The following is an 18,739-nucleotide window of genomic DNA, read 5'->3' on the forward strand; positions in this document are numbered from 1 at the left end:
CTTCTTCTTTACTGTCCAGGAAACAGTGTGTGACGACCACCAGTCGGCCTGGCAACCACCAGTCGGCCTGGCAACCCCTCCTCCCCTCCCCCCTCCTCCCCTGGCCCCTCCTCCCCCCTTATCCCCCCCCCCCTCACGCGCTAACCCAGCCATCCACCTCCTCCTCCCCTGGCCACTCCCCCCTCCCTGGCCCCTCCTCCCCTGCCCCCCCCTCACGCGCTAACCCAGTCATCCACCTCCTCCTCTCCGCAGCCCGTTCAGTCGCCTTCTCTCCATCTTCAGCGCTTCACCGTCTCCGCCACCGGGACCAGATAACGGATTTCATCTCGTCCTTCACACCGGTAAGTTTCCGGTTGATTTCGGTTGATTTCGGAGGGTTCGGGCCGCCGCTCGAGGCGCGTGCAGAACGCAGCGGCAGCAATGGAAGCTGCGTGCTGCCGGAGTCCATTGTTAGCGCAGGCGAAGTGAAGCTGAATGTCACTTATATGTCTGACGCGTCATTAACGGGCGCTTTAACGGCTGCTGCCGTTAGCGGAGACTGTTTTAAAACTATCGGCTGTCACTATGAATTAATATGTGTTTAATCACGCGTGGAATTTGTGGTATTTCAGCAAATAAAACGCAACGTGCACCCCGGGAGATGTGGTCACACATTCGGCCACCATCATGTCTCTACGACCGGTTTTACTGCGCGCACTTCTCTGGAAGCTCCGTTGTTGTCGGACCAAACATCTCCGACGGGAAACACCGGGAAACTCCGGTGAACGTGAACTTGGTGTTGTGCCGTTATCGGTATTGGTGGGTTTCCGGTCGTTAAACGTGAACAGTTTCTCCTCTGTGACTCTGAGCATCTCAGACGTGAAGGTCGGCCGCAGGCTGAAGGCCTGGACTCTTACACAACCCCTCAGAAACCAGGAGAACCAGCAGACACCATGACCGCCCGGAACCAGGTAACCAGAGGAGAACCAGCAGACACCATGACCGCCCGGAACCAGGTAACCAGAGGAGAACCAGCAGACACCATGACCGTCCGGAACCAGGTAACCAGAGGAGAACCAGCAGACACCATGACCGCCCGGAACCAGGTAACCACAGAGGAGAACCAGCAGACACCATGACCGTCCTGGAACCAGGTAACCAGAGGAGAACCAGCAGACACCATGACCGTCCTGGAACCAGGTAACCAGAGGAGAACCAGCAGACACCATGACCGTCCTGGAACCAGGTAACCACAGAGGAGAACCAGCAGACACCATGACCGTCCTGGAACCAGGTAACCAGAGGAGAACCAGCAGACACCATGACCGCCCGGAACCAGGTAACCACAGAGGAGAACCAGCAGACACCATGACCGTCCTGGAACCAGGTAACCAGAGGAGAACCAGCAGACACCATGACCGCCCGGAACCAGGTAACCAGAGGAGAACCAGCAGACACCATGACCGTCCTGGAACCAGGTAACCAGAGGAGAACCAGCAGACACCATGACCGTCCTGGAACCAGGTAACCAGAGGAGAACCAGCAGACACCATGACCGTCCGGAACCAGGTAACCAGAGGAGAACCAGCAGACACCATGACCGTCCTGGAACCAGGTAACCACAGAGGAGAACCAGCAGACACCATGACCGTCCTGGAACCAGGTAACCAGAGGAGAACCAGCAGACACCATGACCGTCCGGAACCAGGTAACCAGAGGAGAATCAGCAGACACCATGACCGTCCTGGAACCAGGTAACCACAGAGGAGAACCAGCAGACACCATGACCGTCCTGGAACCAGGTAACCAGAGGAGAACCAGCAGACACCATGACCGTCCGGAACCAGGTAACCAGCGGAGAACCAGCAGACACCATGACCGCCCGGAACCAGGTAACCAGAGGAGAACCAGCAGACACCATGACCGTCCGGAACCAGGTAACCAGAGGAGAACCAGCAGACACCATGACCGCCCGGAACCAGGTAACCAGAGGAGAACCAGCAGACACCATGACCGCCCGGAACCAGGTAACCAGAGGAGAACCAGCAGACACCATGACCGTCCTGGAATCAGGTAACCAGAGGAGAACCAGCAGACACCATGACCGTCCTGGAACCAGGTAACCAGAGGAGAACCAGCAGACACCATGACCGCCCGGAACCAGGTAACCAGAGGAGAACCAGCAGACACCATGACCGCCCGGAACCAGGTAACCAGAGGAGAACCAGCAGACACCATGACCGTCCTGGAACCAGGTAACCAGAGGAGAACCAGCAGACACCATGACCGCCCGGAACCAGGTAACCAGACGAGAACCAGCAGACACCATGACCGCCCGGAACCAGGTAACCAGAGGAGAACCAGCAGACACCATGACCGTCCTGGAACCAGGTAACCAGACGAGAACCAGCAGACACCATGACCGCCCGGAACCAGGTAACCAGAGGAGAACCAGCAGACACCATGACCGTCCTGGAACCAGGTAACCAGACGAGAACCAGCAGACACCATGACCGCCCGGAACCAGGTAACCAGAGGAGAACCAGCAGACACCATGACCGTCCAGAACCAGGACGTGTTTCTCCTGTTGGTGTGGTGGGCTCCTAAACGGTCTCTACAGCTCATCTTGGGGCACCGTGTTGCTCAGCAACGCCATTGTTTCATGTGTGTGTAGCTGAGCAGGTGTCCTGTACGGGCCGAACCTCCTCCCCTGTACCTCCTCCCTGTACGGGCGAACCTCCTCCCCTGTACGGGTGAATCTCCTCCCCTGTACGGGCCGAACCTCCTCCCCTGTACCTCCTCCCTGTACGGGCGAACCTCCTCCCCTGTACGGGCCGAACCTCCTCCCCTGCACCTCCTCCCTTGTATGGCCAAACCTCCTCCCTGTACGGGAACCTCCTCCCCTGTACGGCCGAACCTCCTCCCTGTACGGGCCGAACCTCCTCCCCTGTACCTCCTCCCCTGTATGGCCGAACCTCCTCCCTGTACGGCCGAACCTCCTCCCCTGCCCTCCTCTCTGCAGCTCTGTGACCTTGATGTGACTGAAATGTCCACTTGTTGCCAGCCTGTACCAGCAGGCTAAATATTACCGACAACATGAGCTCTCAGCTTTATTCTTCATGTATGCTGACATCTGAGGTCAGTGGTTTCCAAACTGAGGCCCCCGGACCTTCAGGGGTCTTTTGGGATCCCCACATCATAAGATTTCTTCCATTTTCTTTCACATAATAATTTCCATCTCCGGTTATGTAACAGTCTGTGGAGATAAGTGACATATACAAGTTTGGTTTCTCTTATTCTTTGTTCTTTTAGAGTAAATTTGACTTTGATATGATAATAAAAAAATTGGCCTGTTGCCACCTCAGATTTACTGTTTGATCCACGCAGAACCAGATGGACTCTGTGTTGTTGCTTTAGTGACTTTGATCTGTAATTGAATGTCCTTTCGACCTTTATTATGAAAGGCCAGCTTCCTGTTGATATTAAAACCTGTTGACAGAAAAGCTCATGAGCAGCACAATATAAGAAAAATAAAATAAACAGGTGGAGCCAGTGTGGAAAATACAGCTGTAATATCAGCTGAAGTTAATTATTCATTCTTAATTCTAAACAAAAAATAACCAAGCATCTGTTTTAAAGGTCCCATATTGTAGAAATTAAGATTTGTATTTCTTTGTTGATTATAAAGCGGGTCCAAATGATTTATGGATACTGTAAACATGTTTAAAGATTCGATCCTCAGAGAAGTGCACACAGTAACTCATTTGGGCTTCAATAAGTGTGTGATGTCACAAACTCATGCTGATGTCATATGTCCGCCCCCAGCCCTTCAGTCATTGTAGTGATTATAGTATGTAAACCCTGTTCACATGAACTCAGCCACCCAAAGGGACGGACCAATCAGAGACCAGTGGGCGTGGCTAAGTGAAGTCAGGAGTTAGTTTCTATGGAGTTCCAACAGCAACAACACATTTACTATGGTGGTGAATGCTGATTGGTTAAAGACTTCCAATAGTTTGTGAATGAACCTGGAGGCCACGCCCATCAGGATGCAGCGACTTCAAAGGCCCGACTCAGATCGTCACACTGAGTTCATGTCTGATGATACCAGCCTACTTCATTTCAATAAATGTTCGGATGATCCAATATTTACATTTATCTGTGGCATCTGTATCTAAAGCTGGACATGAAGTAGTTTAAAGCAGCTCCTCCTGCAGCAGCTCCAACAGTAACACGCTGCTGACACACCGATGATTCACTATTAATAATCTTATAATGTCTTATAAAATGATATATCAGTCAGAGGGACCAAACCAGGACTTTGACTTTACTACTTGAACATGTTATTTTGAATGCAGGACTTTTCTGATAACTCTGAGCTTCTTGCCTCTTCGCTCTGTTTGCATCCTGACGTTTGTTCGCTCCACGTGACCCTGATCACCGACTCAAACACTAAACATCACCGTACACGGCTCGCTGCCTCCCAGCAGACGTGTTGCTGCACCTGGACGTGCTCCACCTGTTGTCGCTGGCGCCCTTATTACATCCGGTATTACATCCAGTCCGACAACAACGACCTTCACTGTTCCTGCTGGCCACGTGTCTCTGGTGCACTTCAAACCAAACACAAGGCTTCATGTGAACTTCACTATTTACTCAAACTACAGCATGTTGAACTCAAACATCACGTTTTTTGCTGCGATGATTGGAGTCTGGTCTTCTGTGAAACCTGAGCTTTGACTTATTCTGATCAAACAAGAAGCACCACGTTGTCTCTTGGTACAAAACTACAGGTAGTGTCTGGAAGTCAAACAAGTTCTTCACCAGGTGTTTCTGTTTAGTGACATCACCTTCATTTTTCAGTTCCAACTCCTACAGTTCAGTTCAGTTTACTTTACTTTAGTTTACTTTAGTTCAGTTTAGTTCAGTTTAGTTTTTTTTTAGTTTACTTTAGTTCAGTTTAGTTTAGTTCAGTTTAGTTTTTTTTTTTACTTTAGTTTAGTGTTAGGAAAAATAGTAACTCATTGTCAGTGTGTAAATTAAGTTACTGTTATGTGTGTAAAGTTTCCGTTAGTCTATGCATAAAACTTTAGTTGAAATGTCTCGTACTGCATGCACGTTCCAGGAGTTCCTCTCTTGCAGTATATGGCCCCTCGGGGGAGGAGGAACTGACTTATCTAGTTTAGCACACACAGGTTAAAAGCAAACATACCCATATAGGATGCAAAGAGCATTGAACCCCTACGCACTCACGTTACACAACATGTGACCTTATCTATAGTAATGTAATCACATGCTGTTTTATAACCCCATGAATACAATAAAAGGAGCAAAGAGGGAAGTCTGTGTTGGAGTTGGCTGATGCCAGGTGAAGAGCTTACAACTCTAAGACCTGCACGGATTTCCCTTGCTGCAAGTAAAACTCAAGCCTTGTGTTTGTCTGACTGTGGGTTTGATTCTTATTCTATCAGCGCTATGTTATAGTTCTGAACCTAACATTTAGTTTAGTTTACTTTAGTTCAGTTTAGTTTAGTTCAGTTCAGTTTAGTTTTTTTTTACTTTAGTTCAGTTCAGTTTAGTTTTTTTTAGTTTATCAGTCATCCACGAGGACCTCGGTGTTCCTGTGATGGACCGAGTCGTAGATACAGAACATGATGGATGTGACAGCAGCCATGATGACCTGCTCAAACACATCATGAGCAGACAAACTTTGTGTTCATGTTGGGTGTGATGATGCTGAGAGTGATGAAGATGATGATGATGATGATTATGATGGGCTCCACCACAGTCCTGATGGGACTTCACTCTTTTAATGGACCGTGCTGTTAGTCGTGGCTTTCTGGGTTTGGTTTGTGCACTTCATGATGTCTCTGGTTCATTTGATTAATATTATAATTTATATACAGAACCGTGTGTGTGTGGAGCAGCTTGCTTTGTTTTGAAAAGTAATTTATTAACAGAGTTTAGATCTGATACCCATTCTTCTCTATTCTGTTCTGATGGACATTTTAGAAACTATTTTGTAATAATCACTAATAATGTGCAGAGATTACGTTCCACATTACTGTTCAAATCTTTAGTTTTGATGCAGTTTAAAGTAGGAACGACCTTTTCAAGAAAAACTACTATTTAAAATTCGCTTGGAAGTATTAGATTTTTAATTGAGTATTTGTTTTACCTGCAAAGCTTCAAACCCCTGACAGCCATGTTATTCTTTTTCTTATGTTGTTTAATGGTTGCTGGCAGACAGCTTTTAGGCGCTTTACCCCCACCATCTGGTGGGAGTAACGTATTACAACCAGGCACCGGTAAAAACGGGTAAGAAAGAAGAACGATAGTCGTATGTATTCATCGATTTTGTAGAATGTTATAAATCTGTACCGCATGCTGAGTTTATAGGGGAAGAGTTATCACACACGTGGTTTTCTGTTGCTGGATTAAACAGATGTCCCCTAAACGCCTCACATGAAAGTATCCCTCGACGGTACATTTTACCCACGTTCCCTAAACATGTCACAGACTGGCAGCAGATGTGAGCTGGCCGGCTGAGAGAAGCAGAGCACACCGATCCGACAGGTGTGTCGCCAAGAATTACTTTTAAAAGATAAGTTGAAAACGAGGGATTTTATCTCCGTTGAAGTTACCTATGGTGAATGCTGTCATCACCGACACTGATGAGATTTATTCCTGCATTACTGTAGCTGAAAGTAATGTGTGTTAAAACAGAAACGTGGATGAAGACTGGGTTTCACAATTTGGTACCAAATGACACAACATTCAGCCTGTGGCATAAAAGTGAGGATGTTTGATACCCAGTGACTTGGTCTCAGACTTAATCACTCCCAGAATGCACTTTGCACTTGTTTCATATTATTTCTTCAAATGAAGGTTGTCATCTGTTTGAAGTGTGAGTCAGCGGCTCTGTAGAGGATCCTTCAGCTGCCTGATCAATATTTGGAGATGAATTGGTCCTCTGCTCTTGTTTGAGATGGTTTCACTCTCTTGATAAAAGTTGTCTCTGTATCTCCCACAGCTGCGATCATGTCCTCAGTGCTGCAGAAGCTGATCAGCCCTCTGGCCGGCACCCCCGCCGAGCCCCCCAGGAACAAGGTGACCGTGGTGGGGGTGGGCCAGGTGGGCATGGCCTGCGCCGTCAGCATCCTGCTGCGGGTAAGATACACTCCTTCATCACACCTTCAGCGGGTGGAGGAAACCTTAGAGTGGGAGAGAAGCTGCAAAGTGGAAAAGCTGCTCAGTTTAAATCCACGTTTTACATTTTCTATGTCTTCGGCCGGAGGCAGCAGATCTTCAGGTTGTCTGTCCGTCCATTTATCAGGAATGCTGTGAAGGGATTTCTTTAAATTTGCAGCCGAACTGATTTGATTTTGGTGGTTAAAGTTACTGTGTCCTCACAAAACCACCAAACGGTCAAAGGTTAAACTTGCCTGTGACATCGTAATGTTTCTGTCCATTGTTCAGCTCCATAACTGAGGACCGTATTTCACATGTGTGAATGTGTGTCATCCTGGATGTCCACTGAGAAACTGCAGATCAAAAGGACCTGTTGGGTTAAAGATGTGTGTGAAGGCTCAATGTTTTAAAATCTGTAGCTTCTTTGCAGCAACATCTATATCTGAAGCATTGGCTATTGTCATGGCAACAACTTTATCAGAATCAGCTTTATTGGCTGAGCATGTGAACACATACATGGACGTGACCATTTCTTCTCTCAATGAAAGACGTCAGGAGACGCTACAAACTGTTTTCTATTTACCATGAACTGATTGATGTCCTCCGGTCAGGACCTGTGTGACGAGCTGGCTCTGGTGGACGTGATGGAGGATCGTCTCAAAGGAGAGATGATGGACCTGCAGCACGGCAGCCTGTTCTTCAAAACCTCCAAGATCGTGGCTGACAAAGGTGAGGAGCTGCAGCGGATCTTCACCTGCCCTCCCAACAGTCACCTGCAGACGTCCTCAGACTGATGTCTCTGTCTCCTCCTTCAGACTACGCCGTCACAGCCAACTCCCGCCTGGTGGTGGTGACGGCCGGCGTTCGCCAGCAGGAGGGAGAGAGTCGCCTCAACCTGGTGCAGAGGAACGTCAACGTCTTCAAGGCCATCATCCCTCAGATCATCAAGTACAGCCCCAACTGCACGATCATCGTGGTCTCCAACCCGGGTGAGAAGTCTGTCCACCATCACGGAGATGTTGGAAGAAGCGGTTGTTTTGGTTGAGATAATAACTGTGTGTGTGTGTGTGTGTGTGTTAAAACAGTGGACGTAATGACCTACGTGACCTGGAAGCTGAGCGGTCTGCCGAAGTACCGCGTATTCGGCAGCGGCACCAACCTGGACTCCGCCCGCTTCCGCTACCTGATGGCCGAACGCCTCGGCATCCACGCCAGCTCCTTCAACGGCTGGGTGCTGGGCGAGCACGGAGACACCAGCGGTGGGTGCTCACAGGCAGGCTCTCTAACCCGGTCCGTGATCGGGGCTCGGAGACCTCCCGTCGTTGACTGTGTGCCGGTGTGTGTCTTCCTCCAGTGCCGGTGTGGAGCGGTGCCAACGTAGCAGGAGTCAACCTGCAGAAGCTGAACCCCGACATCGGCACCGATGCCGATAAGGAGCAGTGGAAGGCCACACACAAGGCCGTGGTGGACAGGTACGCCGGGACTCATCGGGCTTTTAGTGATTCTCCGTCATCTAATCACTCTCATGATGACAGAAGTCAAAGACTTGATATGAACGTAGTAAAAATGCTCCTCGCAATTTAAAAGCACGACTTTAAACGAGATAAAGAAGCAAAGTCCAACTCCCATTCTTAGTTTTTTTTTAACCAAATGGCAGATTCTGGCAGCCAGCCAATCAGACAAGAGTGGGCTCGTTGAGGTATTTTAACCAACACCAGAGATTTTCCTCTCATATGACCTCTTCCAGTTCACTGAGAGAAGAACAGAGGACAGTCGGAGGTTTGGAGCTGATCCTGGATCAGGAAACCTCTGACTAACTTCACCTCTCAGCCACAACGTTTAGCTGTTGAACACGAGACACTCAAAACTGGAGCGTCTCCTGCATGTGAGGCGTTTAGGGAACATCTGTAAATTCTTGCTACAGAAAATAACCTGCGTCTCGCCCTCTAATCTGCATTAAAACTAAAGAAGATGACATTAATGTAATATTGCCTTTAAATGGATTTGATCAAATTGTTATTGAATCATGTTTCAGAGTGACAGTAGTTCCAGATTAGAGGCGGTGCTGATGTGCTCGTGAGCTTTAACTCGCTGACCGTGAGAACATCAGTCGGATCACCTGAATTTTGGCTGAATATTAATCTCAGAATTTCTCTACTCTGTCAAATCTTCTTCCATCACTAGACTTTTATAATTACACACCTGAACATTGATGGTGTGTCATTAAACTCTCCGAGCTGCAGCTCTCTGAGGCTCTGAGTGATTACAGCTGTAGAGGAAGTAGCCCAGTGGGAATTTAACCTGCAACCCTGCAGTGTTAATGACAGCTTCTCTCTCTGCCTCTCTGACCTCAGCCTAATGCACTGGCAGGGCTCTGCATTAAAGGCACTCACTTATTATTATTATTATTATTATTATTATTATTATTATTATTTATAGCACATTAAAGAGCAGTCAGCATGGTGTGTCTGTAATAACTTTATAAGTGGTTGTCAATATTGTATCTGTAATTATGGACAATTACTTTTATGGTAATCTAATATTCATTGATACCATCACTTGAAAATACACACTGAAGTAGTTATTGGTAAGAGGATGTAATTCATTACACTGAAGACAGAATATACTGCATCACACATTTTTAAATACACATACAACAATGTATGCAGTATATCTATTCAAATGGAAAGTTCCACAAAATTTATGTTCAATTACAAAATTGTACACCACTCACATCTGTACAGGTCAGTTTCTGCTTGCTTGTGAATGCACACTTACATATACTTGGTATTTATAACGCGTGATGTTCCTGTAAGATAATAAATGCAGAAGGACATTTTACACACACACACACACACACACACACACACACACACACACACACACACACACACACACACACACACACACACACACACACACACACACAGTGCAGGTGTTACAGAGAAGTCCTTTGTGTTCCTCAGTGCCTACGAGGTGATCAGGCTGAAGGGTTACACCAACTGGGCCATCGGTCTGAGCGTGGCCGACCTGACCGAGAGCATCGTGAAGAACATGAGCCGCGTCCACCCGGTCTCCACCATGGTCAAGGTCAGACACACAAACAGGAAACACATACATACAAACACCACAACCATGTAGTACTCAGCCTCCTGCCGTCCTCCGTCCTCCGTCCTGTCTCTGAGGCGTTACGTTGTCAGGTCGTCCCTCCCGGTGTTGTGATCGTGATATCTCCGCAAAGCCTCCAGGGACTTTCTTCAAATGTGTCACAAACATTCACCAGAACTCAAGGATGAACTGATTAGATTTTGGCGGTCAAAGGTCAAAGTTCAAGGTCCCTCTGACCGCACGTCGACCCATACTCATGAACGCGATGTCACAAACTGGTTGATGATTCTAGTTTGTTTTGTTCTTCTGGATTCTTGTCAGAAAATAAAAAACACCTGCAGGTCGTTCAAAATGTAAACCGCACGATGTGTAGACATTTATCAATCTTCTGTCTCAGGAGACGTTTCAGCCCGTTGCAACTCTTTAAAACGTGTCACAAGACCCTGAACATGAATCCTGTGAGAGCTGAAAACAACAACATCCTTTCCGTGCCTGTTTGTCTCAAAGCTCACACGGTGTCAGTCACATTACTGTGGTTAAACTTTAAATCTGAACACTGAGGCGCATGCTTACTGAAAATGAGTGAACACGCAGCCGGAGATCTCACGAGGTCGGCGGGTCGGTGTCTGGACGCTGCGTCGTTTCACAGGTTTCAGAAACACTTCAGCGGTGTGGAGATTTCTGAGTAACATCAGAAGATCAGTGGTTAGCCTAGCTTAGCATAAACACTGGAGGCTGGGGGGCGTAAACAGCAGCAGCACCTCCGAGCTCGTTAAAGGAGGCCGAATGTTTCCTTTGTTTTCTTCAGTGTGGACACTGATAGAAAAGTTAAAAACTGAGACTGTGTGCAGCGTCTTGAAGTTACAGTTTGTTTCAGAGGGAACCAACATGGACGAACTCTCCTGACTACCGGGATGTTTTCAGAACCGTCGGGGACTTTTATTTCCTTATTTATTGAGATTTTGTAGCTGTTTTCACCCGTGACAAGTTTCTACATTATTAAAAGGCCAATCAATCAATCAATCAATTTTATTTGATTTTATTTAAAATAAAAAATACCTAACTGTTAAAATTAACAAACAAAAAAGAAACACAATTCACATGATAATACAACAGCCAAATGAAATCATGTTCAAAAGAGGGAAGAAGAAAGTTTTTTGTTCTGATGATATTTGTATTCCACTTTATTTATTTAACTTCAATATTTAGCTCTTAAAATGTCTGCAGGTTTGGGTTTTGTTATTTTGGGAACCCCCATTCATCCAAAGGGGCGGGGCTTTCGAAGGTGGACTCAGCTATGTTGGGACATGTCGTCCTTGCTGATTGGACGATGTGTCCCCACTCATCTGTATAAGATGATGGCAGCTTATGGCTGAAACGTGCCTCTTTTTTAGTTTTTTACCATAATAATTTCTTATGGATTCATATTCTGCTCTTTTTTTAAGAATCAAGTATTTATGACAAGAAATCAAAACTCGCAGGTAAACTGGAGATGCTTGTATTTGTGTGTGTGTGTGTGTGTGTGTGTGTGTGTGTGTGTGTGTGTGTGTGTGTGTGTGTGTGTGTGTGTGTGTGTGTGTGTGTGTGTGTGTGTGTGTTTTGCAGGACATGTACGGTATCGGTGAGGAGGTCTTCCTGTCTCTGCCGTGCGTCCTGAACAACACCGGTGTGAAGAGTGTGGTCAACATGACGCTGACCGACGGCGAGGTGGGCCAGCTGAAGAAGAGCGCCGACACGCTGTGGGGCATCCAGAAGGACCTGAAGGACATCTGAACACTCCTAACACACACACACACACACACACACACACACACACACACACACACACACACACACACACACACACACACACACACACACACACACACACACACACACACACACACACACTGTGCGGAGGCCTGTCGACACGCACACTCCTTTTATAACACCCCTCTCTCTCAGACTCTTTTATTTTGAAGGACAGTACCAGAGTTTTTTAGAACTGTGCCAGCAAGGATTTCAGTTTTACATGTACCATATGTCATGTCATCAGACCCAACTTCACTTTTTATATCAGTGCTCTTGTGTTACTGCCGACTTCCTACCGATCTCCTGATCCCTCCGAGTCTAAGAACCTCTGGTATACTCCTTTAAAAACAGCTTTGCTCCCCAACAGTTGGTCGGCTGGTGTAGCTGTGTTCCTGTGTTCGTGATAGCAGAAGTTCCTATATCTGCATGGATTCTTGTGTTTCAGGATTTAACACAACCCTCTACTAAAACTGTCCCTGTCCTCCTCCTCTGGCCTCCGAGTCCTTCGTTTCGATCCCCGCAGCGACAGAAAGACCCTGAACGTCTCGATGAAGACCCTCAGCACGTGTTTTCCTCGACGCCTTCTCTAAACCTTTTCCTCTGCAGCAGACACGTAGTGAGTCGTAACGTAGCGAGCGAGGTGAGATTGTTCTTCTGTGTTATGGAAGCGAGGCGGAGCGGCAGGTGAAGAGTGGAGACGTCCTGCTGGACATCACCAACGTCAACATCACCTGTGATCGTCTGACATTGTGTTTGAAACCGTGCTGGAGACAGAAACCTGTAACTTAATAAATCTGAACCTCGTGAAGGTCGCTGTGTGTGCTCCACTGTTTTGTTTTTGAGAGAAGGACTCTGTTCATGTTCCTTTTGTTTAATGCTGCAACCAAAAAACAGACTTATGATTAATTCATAAGTTATTTCATAGAAAAATACAAACCACCATCGAGGAATTAAATGGGTTTAAAGTTCCTCATCAGACACAAATACTATATTTTCCAAACTGTAAATAGTAAATAAACTTGAAACTCCAATGCACATGTCCAGTTGAACTTATGTCCAGTTGAACTTATGTCCAGTTGAACTTGTGTCCAGTTGAACTTATGTCCAGTTGAACTTATGTCCAGTTGAACTTGTGTCCAGTTGAACTTGTGTCCAGTTGAACTTGTGTCCAGTTGAACTTATGTCCAGTTGAACTTGTGTCCAGTTGAACTTGTGTCCAGTTGAACTTGTGTCCAGTTGAACTTGTGTCCAGTTGAACTTGTGTCCAGTTGAACTTGTGTCCAGTTGAACTTGTGTCCAGTTGAACTTGTGTCCACCAGTTCAACTTAATATATTTTCATTCTTGAATTTTCAATGCAGTAGATGCTATTTTAAAGGTCCCATATAGTATAAATTAAGATTTCCATTTCTGATTATGAAGCAGGTGAATATAAATACTGTGAAAGTGTTGAGGTGCTTATAACCTGTATTCAGCAACAGTTTGTGATGTCACAAACATCAGGCTCATCACAGCCCACTGTCCAACCTTCAATACGGAAGAAAACACTAAGCAGTCACTCGAGTATGAAGCTAGCTAGCTACAAGACCTGTGATTGGCCTGGGCGTGTGTCACTCAGACAACAACCAGCCAATCAGAGGAGAAGGTCGATGACACCGCTGCACCTTGAAGACACCATTTTGTTCCAGAGAAAAGTTTAAGAGACAAAATGTAAAACTGTTTGGATCCTAAACCCACAGAAATGTCTTCTTATGGCGATCAAGACTGCAAATAGTTTAGGATTTTACAGATTTTGGTGCACAAATATTTTTGTGGGAAAACGTATTAGACACAAATCATCATTCAAAACACATTTTATTTGAGATGAAACTAGTCTGGAGGGCATTTTTAAAACTGGTAAATTCAGTTCCTTTAAGAAACAGCTGTCGTCGGTTGAGGATGTTTTTTAGAGTCAAACATTGATGCTTCTTCAGCAGCTGAAACATCAGAGCACACAAACGGAGATTTTAGGATGTTCTTCGTCCAGGTTATGTAATTAGTTAGGTAAGTAAAAGCAGTATAAGTATTGATGTTATATAGATGTCAATAAAAACCATAAAAACGCTGTGTGGTGCTAGAAAGTCTTCAAAAGTATTAAAGGACATTTGATGAAAGAACTTCTTTTACTTAAAACAAATCTTGTCTTCATTAGATAACTGATGACCTGCTGATCTCCTTTTAGATGTAGATTTATTCTGATTGATCAGCAGATCTTCCTGTTGGATCTGAAGCTGGTTCAATCCACTTCAATAACTTCATATCAGCCCAGTTTATGTATAAATGAATAGAAGAAGTAACATTTATTCACTGATGAGCTGTTTACTAATTACACAAACACATCAATCTGAGCGACCGCCGTTCATGATACATCAGCATTGATACACATCTTATTTATTCACCGTGACATTTACAATATGGCTGCAGTTTGGAGGAAAAACCTTCTGACTCATTTGACTAAACATGTATGGAATTAAATATTCCCATAACCTTAATAAGACATTTGTATTTTCTTATAACTCTCCCTGTAAACTGAAAGAAGGTCCTGAGACCAGATACTGATACAGAGTTTATGACTGATGGAGGATCTGTCAGAAATAATATTCTAGTTCAAGGTGCAAATTTACAAGTTAACAATCATTGTAATTATGTAGATATTTGCTTGGTTGGTGAGTCACTTCAATACATTTAATATTAATATTGTTGTTATTTGATTCAGATAGTGTTTTATATATTTTCCTGTTAACATAATTTCATGACAGTTTTTATTTATACTTTATGTAAACAGGAATTATGCTTATTTGCACATTAATGCATCTTGTAACCAGCTGCTGCAGGATGTCGCTTATTTATAGTCTTTAAAAAAAAAAGCACTGCAGTGCCATCTTGTGGCTGCATTAAGTCACTGCAGTGAATAACGGTTCAGCTTTAATGAGATATCGTTAAACTTTTACTGTGATACTTTTACTATGAAGATGATGAAGAGCACACGTGCCACAACATGATCTTATCTAAGTCTTTGTCATTTTCTATTCTATTTTCTATTTGTCTCTCATAACTCCACTATGTAGATCTTAAAATAATTTCACATTAAAGGTAGGTACAAAAGTTTTATTCAGGAAAACACTGTTTTATCTGAAGCCAAGGCCTTTTGTAATGCACGTGGTCCACAGCTCACACGACTCCTCAGAGGAAGACACACCTGGTTCAGGTGGGCACCTCCAGTTCTCGTGAGAAGAGCGAGAGGGGTGAGAGTTTATTAGTCCTGGCTCTTTTCACAGCTCTTCTGTAGATGTAGCCGTTGTAGCGTTTCCCAAAGCGGAGGCCGAACGGGTTGAAGTTGAATTTATTCCTGCGGTCGTTGCACAGGAGCTGCCGCTGCTGCTCGTTCTCTCTCAGGGAGAAACACAGGTTGGGATCCTCCGCAGGGAACTCCGCCGCGCTTCTTCTCCCCAGCGCAGAGAGGACCGCACCTGAGGACAACCAGCAGAGACATCAGGCACAGCTGGACACAGTTTAACGCACCTGGACACATATGAACACAACTGGACACAGCTGGACACACCTGGACATAATTTAATGCACCTGGACACACCTGGACACATGAACACAGCTGGACACACCTGGACACAGCTTAACACAGCTGGACACAGCTGGATACAGCTGGACACCCCTGGACACAGCTGGATACAGCTTGACACAACTGGACACCCCTGGACACACCTGGATACAGCTGGATACAGCTTGACACAGCTGGACACCCCTGGACACACCTGGACACACCTGGACACAGCTGGACACCCCTGGACACAGCTGGACACAGCTGGACACACCTGGACACAGCTTAACACAGCTGGACACAGCTGGACACATCTGGACACAGCTGGACACAGCTGGACACAGCTGGACACATCTGAACACAGCTTGACACAGCTGGACACCCCTGGACACAGCTGGACACAGCTGGACACCCCTGGACACAGCTGGACACAGCTGGATACATGCAGCTGCAGCTGCAGAGCACCAGTGTAAATAAATTAGGAATCATCACCACTCAGTGACACAAAGGACTGAAAAGAAACATGTTTTAGTTGTGGACGGGCAGATACCAGTCGAGCACTAGGACCCAGGCAGGACGGGAGGCCAGAGGCTCCAAAGGGAGGCAGGAAGCTCACCTGCACCTCTTTCCTGCACACCTGAGCTCAAGCTGAGGCCAGCCTTGGTTTGGTGGTGATTTTGGTCGGCTCCCTTTGTTTTAAAAGATTTGTTGAAAAAAAAATGGTTTTAGTTGTGAACAAATATAAATATAAACTGAGATTGTTCTTTTTAACATAATATTAAGTTGGCCTTTTTATAAATAGTCTCCAGACACCTGGATGTCTCCAAACCAGGGGAAGGGCTTTGTTTCAGGCCTGGAAGGTTTTTCCTTTTGTCTCCACTCTGCATATAGTTTGTAACATGTTGTTGTAAAGTTTGTTTTGTGTATTAATTTGTTTTTGTTTAGTTATTTTTCACCAGATATTTCGAAGAGAAGTAGCCACTGTTCTTTTTCCACAGCTTGTTAGGTTTTAGTCTTAATATGAAATTGTTTGGGCCGTTTGTCTGTTTCATTTCCCTCCAGTGTGTCGGCCGTCGGGCTGCCGGGGACAACCCATGGTGGAAGTCTTTCTGCAGGTTTTGTTTGAGTTTATTTTTTAGCTGCAGCATATTGTAGTGCTGTTAAATCGTGGTGTTTCATTTTGCTTGCCTACTTTGCAGTTGTCTTATTTTTCCTTTTTTTGTTGTACACCTTACTTCACCTGACAGACAGTTTGGCTCCACATTCTTTATTTTCTTTATTATTTTATGGTGGATTTGACTTTTGTATTAAACACATAGTTATTTCAACCTTTCATTATCTCCTGTGTTTAGGCCTCTTTTGTAATTTAGTTGGATTATCCAGTCAACTGGAGATACATTTTATTTTTTTATACTGTAATAAACTGTTTATTCTGGATCCTGTGCATTATCACTTGGTCACATGTTGACAATAGAAAGTTAGAAATAATAATAAATGTAACAATTATAAGTGATGGAAAACGTACGGAGATCATGTATTCACTTCACATGCTCATGTTGTCTTCAACAAATTAAGTTTAATTTGATCTTCTATAAATTTTGCTCCATAAAGATCTGACAGTTGCGTTTCAAAGTTGAATGACATTGCAGAAGAAATATTATTTGTATTATTATTTATTGAGCCATTTAGCTTAAATAGTTAAGTCCACTCCTTTCAGAATTTAAGTTGATTCAACTTAAACAAATAATTAATTAATTCATTACTTAAATGGTTTAAGTGCAACCACATGCCTCCAAATAATGAAGACAAATTAAATGATGTGGGTTTACAGAATAGTCAAAAATGAAAATGCCTTAATATTTCTCTCTTCTTGTTAATTTTAATTTTAATCACTGAAAGTAAACTTTCCACATTGATATCAAATCAAAACTCAGAGTCCTGAGTGGCTTCAGTCAATAAAACTAAAATCCTATGTTCAATATAAAAAGACTATAAATAGATGTTATTCATTAAGCAGAGTTTGCATCATATATTGTTATTGGATACTTTTATAAATATTACTGTATTACTGATATATTACAGGATAAGCAGCAGTTTAATGTCATTGATTCTGATTTAATTACTTAAATTGAAGTTTTAACATGTAATTTGAAGACACATCTGTTTTATTTCATGTATTTTCACAGAAAGATGGAATTCACCATCTATTAGAAACTAAGACGTGATATTACACTGAATCTATTCAAACCGGAGCTCAATAATTATTGAATAAAGGATTCACTGTTTTTTATCCTCCATCCAAGAAAGCTTTTGAAAGAATTTCAACATTAATGTTTAGAACTAAAATACCATATTTAAAAAAAATACAAATAAAAAGTAAAATCCAAACAAAGGCTTCTCTTCTGGTGTGTGGTGAGAAGATTGTGAGGGAGCTCAATGGTTTAAACACCGCATGTATCAATCAAGGTACGAATGCCAAATTATACAAACACAAATATTATGGAGAAAAAGTATTATCTAGTTGTATGTATAATTATAAACAGCACATCAACTATTAAATACATGTAAGAAAATAAAAAGTGGAATATTTGCATCTGAAATGTAAAAAACGGTATCAAACTTGAAATACACACACAAAGCAGAAGTACCTCACATTTGTAGTAAATGTTGTCCATCACGAGTCATGTCAAACCTTTTCAGAAATGGGATCTTTGGTTGACCCACCTGTTGCATGTGTCCTGTGTGCAGCATCAGATGTCTGCAGAGCTGCTGCCTCACTCCCTCCGTCCTGACCGACGATCAGCACGCACACCACAACCAGAGCCGCGAGTCTCATCTCTCCGCAGGACATCCGGACCCACATCAAACTGTTAATGTTCTCCTGCAGAGAGGCTGCTGACGCCGTCCCTCCACTCAAACCTGTTATATGTCCCCACCGGGTGACCTCGTGCTCCCGCGGCTCACAGCCAATCACAGCGACCTGCGTCTCTGCGCTGGAAATTGCGGCGCCGTCTGCTGCTGATGGCGGGTGATTGAGATCCCTGCTGATCCATCCTGACAGTATCTATTATCTGTCA

General features: G+C 44.6%; 2 protein-coding genes across 2 annotated transcripts; one reads left to right on the forward strand and one right to left on the reverse strand.

Annotated features, from left to right (window-relative positions):
- Positions 1-216: 216 nt before the first annotated feature.
- LOC138614867 (L-lactate dehydrogenase B chain) lies at positions 217-12,881 on the forward strand. Its single transcript, XM_069688461.1, has 8 exons — positions 217-341; positions 7,013-7,149; positions 7,782-7,899; positions 7,986-8,159; positions 8,256-8,429; positions 8,525-8,642; positions 10,137-10,260; positions 11,884-12,881. The coding sequence occupies exons 2-8, from the start codon at positions 7,021-7,023 to the stop codon at positions 12,049-12,051; spliced, it is 1,005 nt and encodes a 334-aa protein (XP_069544562.1). The 5' UTR covers positions 217-341; positions 7,013-7,020; the 3' UTR covers positions 12,052-12,881.
- Positions 12,882-14,431: 1,550 nt separating this feature from the next.
- On the reverse strand, positions 14,432-18,538 carry kiss2 (kisspeptin 2). Its single transcript, XM_069688462.1, has 2 exons — positions 18,387-18,538; positions 14,432-15,576 (listed from the first exon to the last, which is right to left on the reverse strand). The coding sequence occupies exons 1-2, from the start codon at positions 18,523-18,525 to the stop codon at positions 15,311-15,313; spliced, it is 405 nt and encodes a 134-aa protein (XP_069544563.1). The 5' UTR covers positions 18,526-18,538; the 3' UTR covers positions 14,432-15,310.
- Positions 18,539-18,739: the final 201 nt, after the last annotated feature.

This window comes from Brachyistius frenatus, unplaced genomic scaffold (assembly GCF_029030835.1).
Source record: "Brachyistius frenatus isolate BFR_SWC_R1_liver_20210118 unplaced genomic scaffold, ASM2903083v1 Contig_603, whole genome shotgun sequence".
In the NCBI taxonomy this organism is placed as follows: domain Eukaryota; kingdom Metazoa; phylum Chordata; class Actinopteri; family Embiotocidae; genus Brachyistius; species Brachyistius frenatus.